We start from the raw sequence: 13,640 nt of genomic DNA, 5'->3' as shown, positions 1-13,640 counted from the left end.
TCTCAGTGTCTGCATCTACACTTAAATTTATTTAACCCCAAAAGATCAGCTAGCATGGGTTTTAGTGTAGAAGCAGTGTCAAAATAAAAGGAGAGGCTATATACATATTGTGATTTAAATAATGAAAACTGATGGTGTCTTTTATTCACGCTGCTTTAGGCCTTCCAGAGACAGGTGCATGAAAGTCTGACTCAGCTGGAACTGATTAACAAGCAATATCGTCGCCTGGCTCGGGAAAACCGTACTGATTCTAACTGCAGCCTCAAGCAGATGGTCCATGAGGGGAACCAGAGATGGGACAACTTACAAAAGCGAGTTACTTCCATCCTGCGCAGGCTAAAAGTATTTTTCCCTGTTTAAGACTTTGGCTTTCTCTACTGTACTTGTGAATTATGAGTACTCCAGAAACTTCCAGTTTAATGCATTTTTAGTGTTTTTGAGAAGTTTTCTACCTTTGGAAGAGAAAGGGAGCTTAGAAGTTCACTTTAAGGTAACCAAAGCATGAAATCTATAGGCAAATGAATATCACCTCCTCCTTAGAAGATAAGTTTCATGTCTGCTAATTGTAGCTGAAGGTGATATTACTGAAGAGGGAACCCTAGAAATCACGTAGGGAATAAAAGAAGAAAGTCTACTGAGTTTGGATTAGTTTTGAAGGGCATGAAAGCTCTTTCTTTGGAGAATTCTGTTGCTGTTTTTTGGGAGGTTGTTTGGTCATTTCATGCCACTCTGTTTTTCACTCCACTTCCCCAGCATTTTATTGGCCAGCGTGAGGAGTTTGAGACAGCACGTGATAGCATCCTGGTTTGGCTAACAGAGATGGATCTGCAACTGACCAACATAGAGCATTTCTCAGAGTGTGATGTCCAAGCAAAGATAAAGCAACTTAAGGTAAAGAATAAGTAAATGGAGAGAGGGTGATGGAAGAGAGAAGGGATAAAAACAGTCTTGGGTCATCGGAAGGTGGGAGGGGGCTTGGAGGGAGGAGGGCAGCTGGGGGAGAATTTAATAAACATTAAACCAAAGTACATCCTGATACAGCCCCTTAATTGCATGCTGAAATTCAGCCTCAGAAGTTTTGGTATATGTCACATTTCAATACATACTTTTCTGCTAGAGTGAAAGAACTTTGGACAGTGATAAATTTTCAGAAAAACAAGTGGTAGTCTCTGTTCCCTAAATAAAGGAAGAAATGTAGATTAAAAATAATGTCAGGTCTCCAGTACTTCTGACACCTAACAATTACTACATTTTCCAACCATTTCTACATCCAAATAATACATTATTTGATGAGAAAAATGTCAAATGGAAGTCACGTCATGTTATCCAAAATTCCAGTAGGTTAGCTTTAGCATCTGTGTCCATTCTAGACATTTGGTCATGGGCATGGCTTGTTTAGAGAAGAGCTTTCTTTCCAAATACAACAAGAGAGGAATGAGGTGGTAAACCATGAAGTATCACTGTTTTTAACAAGAAAGACTGTGGAATGCTAAATTTAATTTCTCATTGTTGTTCATACCAGAATATTTAGAATCATTCCATTTTGTTACCCACATCATTCTTACTGAAAAAAATCTAAGAGTTGTATATAACTTAGTTTGTTTTAATGAAGATTTCATTGATAAAGTATGGGCTTTGCTTTTATAAAGGCTTTCCAGCAAGAAATTTCCCTGAACAACAACAAAATTGAGCAGATAATTGTGCAGGGAGAGCAACTCATTGAGAAATGTGAGCCAATGGATGCAGCTGTCATTGAAGAAGAATTAGATGAGCTGCGTCGTTACTGTCAAGAGGTCTTTGGACGTGTGGAACGTTATCACAAGAAACTGATCCGTCTTCCTGTGTGTATACTTACATATGTATTTGTTTTATTGCCATTTAACAAATGTGAGAATGAGGAGACAGAAAGATGTTGAAATGAACTAACATTTCCAACTTTCAAAAAAAAAAAATAAAATCCTGTGGTTTTAATTTTGTTACAACTCTGACCATCTGCCTCCCTTCATTCCATGCTATTTATGTCCTGTTCAGAGAGCAAACTTAACAGATCTGGATTTTTTTGTAAACCATCATGAAAATCCATGCAAACTTGAGATTTATAAAGGTTTGCTAATGGGGGAACATCTCTATTATTTCGTTTTCAAAACAATAATAGAGTGATTCTCCCCAAGCAGAACAGATAGAAATTTGTCTCCAGAGCTGAACAAACAGCTGAAGAAGTGAGAGCAAAATGACATTTGGTAGCTCAAGTCCCATGAAAGCAAAGGAGCAAAACTCATTTTTTCCAGAAAAATGAAAGAATGTAATAGGAGCACTGGTCACAATAGCGGTCACTTAACACTTGATTCCAGAGTTTTCTTTAACTTAATGTCTGCATTACACTGGCATCAGTAAAAAGTCTGGAGCCATTTGCTTAGTGTGAGACTGTGGTGCGTTACATAACTAAAATGATCTTGCATTATGAAATTTCTTGTTGTTCTCTTTTTTTAGTGGACCTTTAAATTATGAAGGGGAAGTGCAAAAAGAAGCAAAATGTAAACCCCATCATTGACTATTACCTAATGCTACTTTATATTTATGCTTTATGTTTATGCTGGCCAGGATGACCTTACAGTGCTTTTGCATGTTGCATTGATCGATCCATTTGCATTATTTTTCTAGCTGACAGATGATGAACATGACCTCTCTGACAGAGAGGTGGATCTGGATGAATCAGCAGATCTCTCTGATATACACTGGCACGACAAATCTGCAGACAGCATTCTCTCCCCACATCCTTCTTCCAACCTTTCACTGCCCCTTTCACAGCCAGTGAGAAGTGAGCGATCAGGTCGGGACACCCCTGCAAGTGTGGACTCCATCCCACTGGAGTGGGATCATGATTATGACCTTAGCAGAGACCTGGAGACGGCTGGTTCACGGGAAATGCACTCTGAGGAAGAAGATGGAGAACAAGAGAAAGACTTCTACCTGAGAGGAGCAGCAAGTATAGCAGGTATGGTAGCAAATTGTGTGTCCTGTTCTCTCAGTAAGAAGAAGCAAATGTTACATGTGTGACTGCTTGGCTAAGATACTCATGGAAAAGTATTTTAAATAGCCCCCGAAGATCTTAAATAGCTTTCCCCAAGTGATCCCAATGGCCTTCTGGCCTTAGATGCAGTGCTGGAAATTCCTGGATGACTACAGCCTTGGCAAATCACAAAGGTTTGTATGATATGACAGAGAATTGGCTATCTCTGTGCCTGCAGCCTGCCAGATGGGATATGTCATCTGTAAGAACTATGCGTCATAACTTATTCTGACTAGAGAAAACTATGCTGGAGATGTCAAGAGGCGCAGAAGATACTGATGAAGAAATGCTGGGGGAGAGATCAACAACCCAAATCATAAGGTGCTTAAGTAAATCTTAATGCAGTCCATATTCAGGCAAGACTCCAACAACTGTGAGTTTAGTCTGAGGTGGCATCTCAGGTCTTGCTTTCCAGAAAAGCTGGAAATCCTTTCTAAGTTTGTATAGTTTGTGCAATAAATCTTAATGAGTGAAAGTTACCAAATGCAGACAATTGTGCAGGAAGACTTACTGGTATATTACAGTCTGATCTTCTGGCTGTCTTTTGCTTTCCAGGTGCATTGCTCTGAAAAGAGTCAGGTTTCTCTGGATATTAAGAGACTTTTTAGCAGGATCCTTACTTTTGTCTTCATCATTTTTCCCTCTCCAGAAAGGATGTTTGCTATTGGAACTGTTTCTGTACTTCATCCCATGGAAAAGACTCCTGTTATGAGGAGACACCCATTGCTGAGCTGTCAGTTTAGACTGTGCTTTTATTTTTTCAGATATAGAGATCCCTGAAACTCTTGACACCTATGTCACACTTACAGAAAACGCACTCAAAAATTTCTCTGGTAGGCACTGAAAAATGCTAAGCATAGCCAGATGCAAATACTACAGTGCACAAGCAAAGCATCTTCCTCTTCTCAATATCTTGGCATCTATTATACTTTTCACAACTTACAAATACTTCTGTGGCAGCATTGGCATGTTAATGTAGAAATACCTGCTTTTCTGCTGGGATTAATGGTATTACTGGGTGCATGGATGAAACAATGAAGTTTGAAGTATTGGCCCTCTGACCTTAGCTAATTAGACAAAGCTGATCAGTAGTTTATTCATATTGGTAGAGTCCCACAACAGGACTCAGTGCTCTGTGTCTCTCAGAGAAGAGTGATTTCTACAAAAATTATTATTTAGCTGTAACATTTTAGGGTAGTTCTTATTTCATGTGATTATGATGCTAAGGTAACGGATGTACTGTCATCCAACGTCTTTGTTTTAGTGTTTTATATTGGAAGGTAGATTTTTTTTCAGTTTGCATTTTTACACAAGATTAAACATACTGTTCCACTTGTTAGATCTCGAAGAGATTAGATGCACTTGCAAATACCTTCTCATATGATCTCACAGTTTTACTCTTGTGAAATAATGAAATATTGCAAATACGAAATATCAAACATTTTAAAATCTTTAAATTTGTGACCTCAAGTTCAGTCTGTTTTTATTTTTTCCCCAGTTTAGTCAAATAATACTGTCAGTTAATCATGATTAAGAGTATAGATAGTATTATGTATAGAAAAATGTGTGGTTTCATGACCCATGAAAATTTTGAAAGTAGTGAGAGAAAATTTTGAGCAACTTTTTCTATCTATATGGTGGGATGGCATTTTGTATGAAAAAGAGTTTTAACCACCTCAGAGTACCCATTTTCTGTAATTAGCTGGACAGAAGGCTTCCTTTATCTGTGCAAGTTTTCAAACTTGTTTTTTATAAACAAATTCAGACCATCTTTGTAAACAAATGAAAATCAGGCAGAGTCATAGAATATGGATAGGAGGAATTTCACGCAGTCCTCTATGCTGCAGACTACTTCAGACCCGAATTGGCTGTATCTGATTCATATCACAGAATTCACTTGACTTCTATAAGGAAATTGTATTTGCTTCAAAAACAATATGAGTTCCAAATGGCCTGGTAGAATTTTTAACATTTTTAAACATTATTTTTGTCAAATATTTGAATGGAAAAACACTATCAATTTTGCTGCTTAACGTAGTTGCTTTAATCAGGTGTGGGCTACTCACTGTGGCCATTCAGAACATACAGTCATCTTTGGATCCTGAGAATATAATTACAACAATATCACTTATCATTTATATACCACTTTTGATCTTCAAAATTTGATATAAACAGAATCTGTTCATGTAACTCAAAATTCTACTATTTTTAGTGCTGAAAATTAATACAAAGAGAAAAAAGAAGAAATCAAATTTTAATGCAAGCTTTGAAACAGGAGCTTGTGATACAAGGTTTTATCTGAGAGTGTTTGAACATGAAAAGGAGGCATGCTGTCTCCAAAATCAGTGAGGCTAGAACATGTTTCGCTAAGATCTTTGCCCTTCACACTGGTGAGAGATTCTCTGAGGGAAAAAGTCCTTTCAGAATAGTTAGCAAGACTGCTTGAAACTGTGAAGATTTTTATCATATTCTTATGGAAATTATGTTCATTTGTACATTGATCTGTCCTATAAAGATTGCTAACATGCTCTAATGTGACTAGTTATTAGTTTGCTTTGACATGTACTACTCATACAGCTGTAGTCAAATTCCTTCTTTACTGTCTAATCTAGCTAGTATTCCTGATACTTACTCTGCCTGGGCAAAATGTAGATAGAAGTTCTGGAAAATTTGTGTGGCAGTCACTTTTTTTTTGTTTATTTGTTTTTTGATACAGGAGAATCTAGTGCGCTAGAAGCACATATCCTACAGCTGGACAAGGCCTTAGATACCAGTCGTTTCCAAATACAGCAAACAGAAAACATCATCCGCAGCAAAACACCTACAGGACCAGAACTGGATTCCAGTTACAAGGGATATGTGCGTGTGCTTGATTCTCATTATGTGCTGACATTTCCAAAAATCACTGTTCTTAGTCATGGTGGTGTATTTTGGAACAAAAATCAAATAAGCACTACAAGCTTAGGTTTACTTGAAAGAAATCAAGCTGTGTTTTGAAAGAAATACAGCTTTTTCAACAACTGCTTCTCAGGCTTACTCACTCGCATGGTTACTACCCTTAATCACATGCTTTGTTGTTTACATTATTAGTGTTTTTACAATAGTATAAGTTTACAGAAACATCACTCTAGGGAGTTTATTTTCCTATTATATTTCTGTCGATGTCCAAAAGTAATTTCTCACACATGTGTTTTTATCCATCTGATATTGATATCTTTGTTTAAAATTCCTCTGCTTTTAAGAGCAAGTTTTAAAGCTTGATGCATAATATTCATTTTGCTAATGAATTGTAAACATGCATCATGTGAGCAAAGTTGTATATATGGAATCCATGACTGAAAAGCTTTCTCAGTGAGGTTTTCTGTAAGAAAAATATCTCCATAAGTTTTTCAGACCATTTTATTACTGACAGAATTGAAAATTTAGGTGATTGGATGCATAGTAGTATTTCAATACTGTTTTTCTTTTCCTAATCACAGTTTTTAGTGTCTAAACATTTATAATAGATGTCACCTGAAGTTCTCCAGAAAGATATGGAACAGAGGCACTGAGATATTTTTATTTCATCTGAATTTAAGTCTTTATTGTTTGCATATAGATTTCTTTGATAGTGACAGATTGTGAAAGGAATAGATTTTTACCCTCACGCTTGGACCTACCTGCAGAAAATTTTAGAAGTTGCATTTTCCCTGCAACTAGTCTTGTACAGTGCACATTGAGATGGGTATTTTTTTGTTTGTTTGTTTGTTAAAACAGATGAAGCTACTAGGTGAGTGCAGTGGAACCATAGACTCGGTAAAAAGACTTGGATACAAACTGAAGGAGGAAGAGGAAAAATTATCTGGACTTATTAACCTGAACAGTACTGAAACCCAAACAGCTGGTAAGTCATACTCAATATTTTGATGGAAATCAATTATGAAAAGTAGCAAACGTATGCAATGTTTTTCTGAATTAGCAGTTGTTATTATTTACTGACGTAGATATTTACATAATGGTGTCTGTTACCATGTTCTGTTTAACATCTCTTACAATTAAGTAGGAATAGTAAGTATTCCTTGTATATGTCATATGAAGACTTTAAGCATACAAGTGCATTTTAAGAACCCCTTCATATCATGAGACATAATTGTTAATCTTTGGGAAAGTCACTGTAGATGCAGTGTGTTTTATTAAATGTTTTCTTTTGAAAAATGTTTTGCCCTACAAAACATGTAAATCAGCATTCATTTCTTCTAATATTACCTTTCACTTTTTCTTGTATTAGCTGTCTACAATACAGAAATATATATTCACCTGGTAGAAGTATTCACCTGAGTAATTTTAAGCATCAGCTATAGAGCAGAATGTATTGATTGTAAAAGCGTGTAGATGTTCCAGAGTCTGTAAAGGCAAGGTCTCCATTCTCAGCCTGCAAATACATGCTACCTGTGTAGTTTATTTTATTTGTAATTAATATATATATTTTTATTATTATTTTAAGTTGATGGGATGATACAACTTGTCCTTCTCTAAGACGCAGCATTTCAAGTAAACTAAGAAGAAACAGACCCTAATTTATTTCTTTTTAGCAGAGATACTTATCCAATGCAACATCAGTAGCTTTAGCAAATGTGGTGATATGGGAATATTAAATAGTGAGAGGTACGAATACTTCTAAAAATAATATTAAATATGTGGCTAATTAGACATATTCAGATTCTGTCCTATTGGTACTTATTCTGATTTAAAATGTCTTTATACCAGCATAACCTGTTCAGACACATGTATTAACTTAGTTCTGTAAAGCCAAGATGAGTCCGACATTAGAGAGTGGTAACATTTTTTGATGCCTGGTTGCTCATCCAGATTTTTCATTCTTTCTCTCCAACATAATGTTTTTTTCAATCTAACTTAGTTTTCAGCATGGTGTTTAGGGGGGTTAGGGTTTTTACAGATGTTAAGGAGCATCTTTTTTACAGTGCAGGATTCAACTGACACAATTGCATGTGTGGCAAATGTTTGGGGTGTGTTTTTCTTTCTGAACTTGGTGTTTATCATTCCAGGTGTAATTGACCGATGGGAATTAATCCAGGCTCAAGCTCTAAGCAAGGAACTAAGGATGAAGCAGAACCTTCAGCAGTGGCAGCAGTTCAATTCTGACCTTAATAGCATTTGGGCTTGGTTGGGAGAAACTGAGGAAGAGTTGGAGAAGCTCCGCTGCCTTGATCTTAGTACTGACATACAAGCCATAGAGTTTAGGATTAGAAAGCTGAAAGTGAGTTCTCTTTTCCATAGTTTAAGTTGCAAACAGTCCTGAATGCAACACATATGTTAGAAAGGTCACTGATAGTTGCAGCTGGTTTGCTCCATTCTGTACATAGCTGATGACTGAAGTAAGTAACTAAGTAACTTCAGTGTGATTTTATGAATCACCTTTTGGCAGAAAAATGTACTGCTGCCATTTACTATTTAATCCAAATGAATTTTTGAAATAGTAATTCTGTGGCAATTCTGTAATTCCAGAATGCACAGATAATTGCTGTAGTTAGCTAAGCTGATGAAAGTTGGAAAAAAAAAAAAAAAAAAGAAAAGAAATAAAATCTCTTCTAGTAAAGCTGGTAACAAAATAGCTATTTCAAAAAATACACCTCTGGGACATATTACTTTTTGTGGAGGAAAAAGAGTGCCAAATGGGCTTTAACTTAACTCACTGGTGTCACCCAGTACAGCAAAAAAAATGGTGTCACTTTGCAACATTCCAGTTTCTTCTGATATCTCAGATGTATCAGGATCTGATCACTACCTTTGTGATCTCTCCTGGATACTTTACAGTTATAAAGATCTGGAAATGTGGTGCTCCACAGCTTCACATACAGTTATTAGCATCTTATAAGCTTGGGTACAAAAATGTGGGAGCCAATGTCAAAATGTGCTGTGATCCATGCTAGGAATGAGGTGGACAGACAGTAAAGATTGTTTCCGGCAGTGATCCATTTAAACCATATTAATGCTGATCTTCACTGCAATCCAAATATAGCTGCCATAAGTACTACAAAGGTCACTGTGACATGGGGCTTTTAAGTAAATGCTTTAAACGAGGTGGAAAAGGGGACATTTCATAAGAATCCTGTTCTTATCTCACCCACTCTTGGAAAACTCATTAGTGCCCTCCAAACCAAGAGAGGTGGGGTTTCTTTTGTGGTTTCCAGTATAAGCAAATCATTTTTTATACGTGTCCTGCTTCTATAAATTGGAGTAAGTTGTTTATATTCTCGTATGTTTTCTTTTCCTTCAGTAAAAGCTTTTTTTTTTTTTTTAAATACTGTTGACAGCCGTTTCCACTTGAAAACATGCTGTTGGCTTGTTGGGTTTTTGTTGGGTTTTGGTTTTTTGTTGTTGTTTATCATCAAAACTGAGAAGTGAGGGCAAAAGTTTTATTGTGAGCTACAGTACAAGTGTCCTAAATTTTGTTGGACCCTCCCTGTCTTTAAAATATCTCAAGCATTAGCCAGATCTTTAAAATTCAGCTATGACTTCAGCCTTTTAAGACCTTAAAAGTTTAAATAACTTCTTCTAGTTTATGATCACAGCAAAATTTTAGTAGATGTTAGAGAGTGAAAATTTGCAGAGTCACACAGTGAGCATAGAAGTCTCATATGCAGAGCAAAGAAAGAGACATTAAGGTACATTATGCAGTTGCCGAAGGCAAATCTTTACATCCTTATGGTGCCTTCTCTGCTTGATTTTTCTGAAAGTTGCATATTTTACTAATTTATCTTCTTTCTTCCACCTATACCCCTTTCTCTTATCATCAAGGAGCTGCAGAAGGCAATTGATAACCGCAAAGCAATCATTTTATCCATCAATTTGTGCAGCTCAGAGTTCACTCAGTCTGACAGTGAAGAGAGTAAGAAGCTCCAAGAGCGCCTGTCACAGATGAACATGAGCTGGAAGCACGTATGCACTATGATGGATGAATGGCGCTGCTCACTGCAAGATGCATTAATGCAGTGCCAGGTCTGTACTGTATTTATTTTAAATAGACAACAGCCAACATATCAAAGTTATAAACCATATTGCTTTCTGGTGTGCTCATTATCCAGTCTGGAACTTGCCCATGTGAGCCAAAATACAACTTTGTTTTATTCTTTGTAAAGAAATTTCTGAGATATACATGCACTACCTGAAACATGTATTTCTAGCCCAAGGTTTTCCAAGTTTGTCATTTCTGGAATAGTATTCTCATACAGTGTTCTATACTTCCTTAAAAGTTATGTTATTTAACCCATAGGAGCTATCATAGGATCAACTAAAAATGTAAATTTGACAGGAATTTTCTGCTACATTATTAAAACCCGCACTCATCACTTGCAGGACTTCCATGAAATGAGCCATGGTTTGCTGCTCTGGTTAGAGAACATTGACAGAAGAAAAAATGAGATTGTGCCCATCAATCCAAACCTGGACTCAGAAATTCTGCAGGATCATCACAGACTTCTAATGGTAGGGCTATAATCACTCTTTTCTCTCCCAAAGTACATCATCAAAAAAATAGCTAATCAGATTTATCTTTCACTCGAGGATTATCATTGTCTATTTTGTGCTAATACACAATGGTGGCTAAGTTCTAACTGTGGGACTAAGCTGCTAACTTTACTTAGGAGGAGAACACCACTCATTTCTGTCAATAGCAGAACTAGCAATTTAAAGACTCAGGCAATATCTAGGCTGCTGTATATCTTGCTGTCATTTGATGTTTAGTGGTTTGGAAGCTCTGTCCTCAGTGGGAACTTGCTGTAAACATCAGGGATGTTAAGCTGTCACAGAATGAACTGCAAGCTGGAGGGAAAGAATGCCATTCAGAGGAAGCTTGACAGCCTTGAGAGGTGGACCTGTGTGAACGTCATGAAGTTCCACAATGCAAGGTCCTATATCTGGACCAGGGCAATCTCAAGCACAAATACAGGCTGGGCAGCAAACGGATTGAGAGCAGTCCTGATGAGAAGGACCTGGGTGTGTTGGTGGATGAGAAGCTCAACATGAGCCATCAATGTGTGCCTGTAGCCCAGAAAGCCAACTGTATGCTGGGCTGCATCAAAACCAGCATGACCAGCAAGTTGAAGGAGGTGATTGACCCCCTCTGCTCTGCTTTGTGAGATCCCACATAGAGTACTGTGTTCAGCTCTGGGGCTCCCTGCACAAGAAAGACGGACGTTGTTAGACCAAGTCTAGAGGAGGGCCATGAGGATGATCAGAGGGCTGGAGCACCTCTCCTATGAAGACAGGTTGAGAGAGCTAGGGTTGTTCAGCCTGGAGAAGAGAAGACTCTGGGGAGACCTTATAGTAGCCTTGCAGTACCTAAAGAGGGCCAACAAGAAGGCTGGACAGGGACTTTTTTCAAGGGCGTGTAACGATAGGATAGGGGGCAATGGCTTTAAACTGAAGGAGGGTAGATTTAGAGTAGATATTAGGAAGAAGTTCTTTACTCAGTGAGAGGTGAGGCAGTGGAACAGGTTGCCCAGAGAACCTGTGGATGCCCCATCCGTGGAAGTGTTCTCTCTTTTCTCTTTTCTTTCCATTTCATTAATTTCAATTGTCTGCTTTCGTTACTTCAAGCTTTGTTCTTCTTTTTTTATTTTTTCTTCAAAAATAACTTCAATTTTTAAAAAAATCTGGTGCTTGCACTTGCAATAGCAAATCAGACGTGAACTGCTGGAGTCTCAGTTGAAAGTGGCATCACTGCAAGATATGTCCTGCCAATTGCTAGTCAATGCTGAAGGCAAGGACTGCCTCGAAGCTAAAGAAAAGGTGCATGTCATTGGAAACAGACTGAAGCTCCTTTTGAAAGAGGTTATACGTCACATAAAAGACCTAGAGAAAATTCTAGACATTTCAAGTAGTCAACTGGTAAGTCATGTTTTTCTATTTCTTCCTGTTTGTTGGGCACATTTCGCACTGTTTTGGTTCTTGATGAAACCAGCCTCTTAACAAGCCTCTTCCTGTAATTAAAAGCAAATTAAAAAGTACTATTTTTAAACTGTATTGACTTTGGTAGAAAATGCTTCATCTAAAGCAATTAAGTTTTGACTACGGGTCTGATTTTCTTTTCCTTCAGGGTTAACAGAGAAAACATGTAATACTTTAATCTTAGAAAAATTGCTAACAAAACTTTATTTATGTATTTATTTAATGAATTAATTAATTTCACAAAATTAACTTTTTTCCTCCCCTTTGGAAATAACTCTGCTGGGATATCACTCTTGGATTTATTTATTTATTTGTTTGTTTATTGAGTTTGTTTACCTGAATGGCTAGTTGATGCATTTCTGAGCTCCATTCCTTCTGAATTTAGGATTTATCCTCATGGTCTTCTGCTGATGAACTAGACACATCAGGCTCAGTGAGTCCTGTATCTGGACGAAGTACACCAAGCAGGCAGAGAACGGTAATTTCACATCATATCATATCTGCCATCAAATGGGTGGGAGCTCTGGATGTCTACAGTAGTTCTAGCCAGATGAAAGGCCCCCCTTCTCACTTGATAGGAAAGGAAATGTCATAAACCAAATAAAAAACACAGCTACTTTCCCCAACCCTGCTGCATATCCCATCTTGCATGAAATTTGAATTGGTAAATATTATCTAAAACCAGGGCTGTCAGTGTGGTTGGTTTACCATGGTATGGCATGTTGTGTCTCTTGTATTTTGCTCTAGTGATGACAGCATCTCAAAGTCTGATCTTGTCTGGTAAAATCGATCTTCCATTTCTGTTTGGCCTTCTCTTCAGAGCTGCTTCATCGAGAACCTCAATAAATACACATATATATTTTTTTTAATTTCTGATGAACATTGTAGGTCTCATTGAGACTTTCGATGAACAGCTGAACAGAGCTGAAGGACATAAACCATTGATCAAAACAGCTAGTTGAACAGGACCTAATAAATGATGGCAACTCTGGAGTTGTCTGTTTACATTGCTGGCACAAAATTCAAGAAATGTAGCAATACATGCCTAGTACTTAACACTTCCATACTCTGAGCCCAAAATGGAACTGCAATTATTTTGTCTTTTTCTGCAATTCTATTGGTTGATTACTTCACTTTTTCTTTATTTTTTTAAAAATCTTTTTTTTTTTCCATTTGCACTTTTTGTAAAGCTGAGTTCTGTCTTGACAAACTGAATGGCTCTTGGATTTTTTTGTTTTGTTTTGTTTGTTTTTACATTCAGTAGTTTCCTTTTAGATGCTAGTATAAAAATGTAAAGGAATACTGGCTTTTCAAATGAAGAAACAATATAAACTTTTACATTTTATTTCAAAGGTCAATGCTTTCATATTTTAAATTTAACCTTAAATGACTAATAAAAACTGTGATATCACATATGTAACTGGAGGATGCCTGACCATTGCAGGAAATGGAGAAGTATCTTACCATAAAATACCTCTAAAACCTATGCAGATTTATAATAGACTTCATCTTAACATTTTAATAAGTATTCATCTATCTATCATTTGTTAATATTTGTGTACTTGACCACTTTTTCTCATTTTTGTGCATAATGTATAGCTAATTTTTATGATTCATTGTG

The 13,640-nt window shown here is 36.9% G+C and overlaps 1 protein-coding gene across 20 annotated transcripts in view; it reads left to right on the top strand.

Moving 5' to 3' along the window:
* SYNE1 (spectrin repeat containing nuclear envelope protein 1) overlaps positions 1-13,640 on the top strand; it is a 307,251-nt gene that overhangs the window by 285,179 nt on the left and 8,432 nt on the right. For 16 of the 20 annotated variants that reach the window (XM_084515528.1, XM_084515530.1, XM_084515527.1 and 13 more), the window contains 12 exons: positions 160-342; positions 754-891; positions 1,650-1,841; positions 2,662-2,995; positions 3,835-3,903; positions 5,787-5,929; positions 6,827-6,953; positions 8,116-8,327; positions 9,869-10,069; positions 10,427-10,555; positions 11,747-11,959; positions 12,405-12,497. In XM_084515528.1, the coding sequence (XP_084371654.1) occupies positions 160-342; positions 754-891; positions 1,650-1,841; positions 2,662-2,995; positions 3,835-3,903; positions 5,787-5,929; positions 6,827-6,953; positions 8,116-8,327; positions 9,869-10,069; positions 10,427-10,555; positions 11,747-11,959; positions 12,405-12,497 (2,034 nt within the window). The remainder of the gene's footprint in view (positions 1-159; positions 343-753; positions 892-1,649; positions 1,842-2,661; positions 2,996-3,834; positions 3,904-5,786; positions 5,930-6,826; positions 6,954-8,115; positions 8,328-9,868; positions 10,070-10,426; positions 10,556-11,746; positions 11,960-12,404; positions 12,498-13,640) is intronic. The other 4 variants (XM_084515529.1, XM_084515538.1, XM_084515537.1 and 1 more) reach the window with 1 other exon arrangement.

The sequence above is a fragment of the Aythya ferina genome (genome assembly GCF_964211825.1).
Source record: "Aythya ferina genome assembly, chromosome: 3".
Taxonomy (NCBI): domain Eukaryota; kingdom Metazoa; phylum Chordata; class Aves; order Anseriformes; family Anatidae; genus Aythya; species Aythya ferina.
Note: the sequence above shows the minus strand (reverse complement) of the source record. Positions and strands in the feature narration are given on the sequence as shown.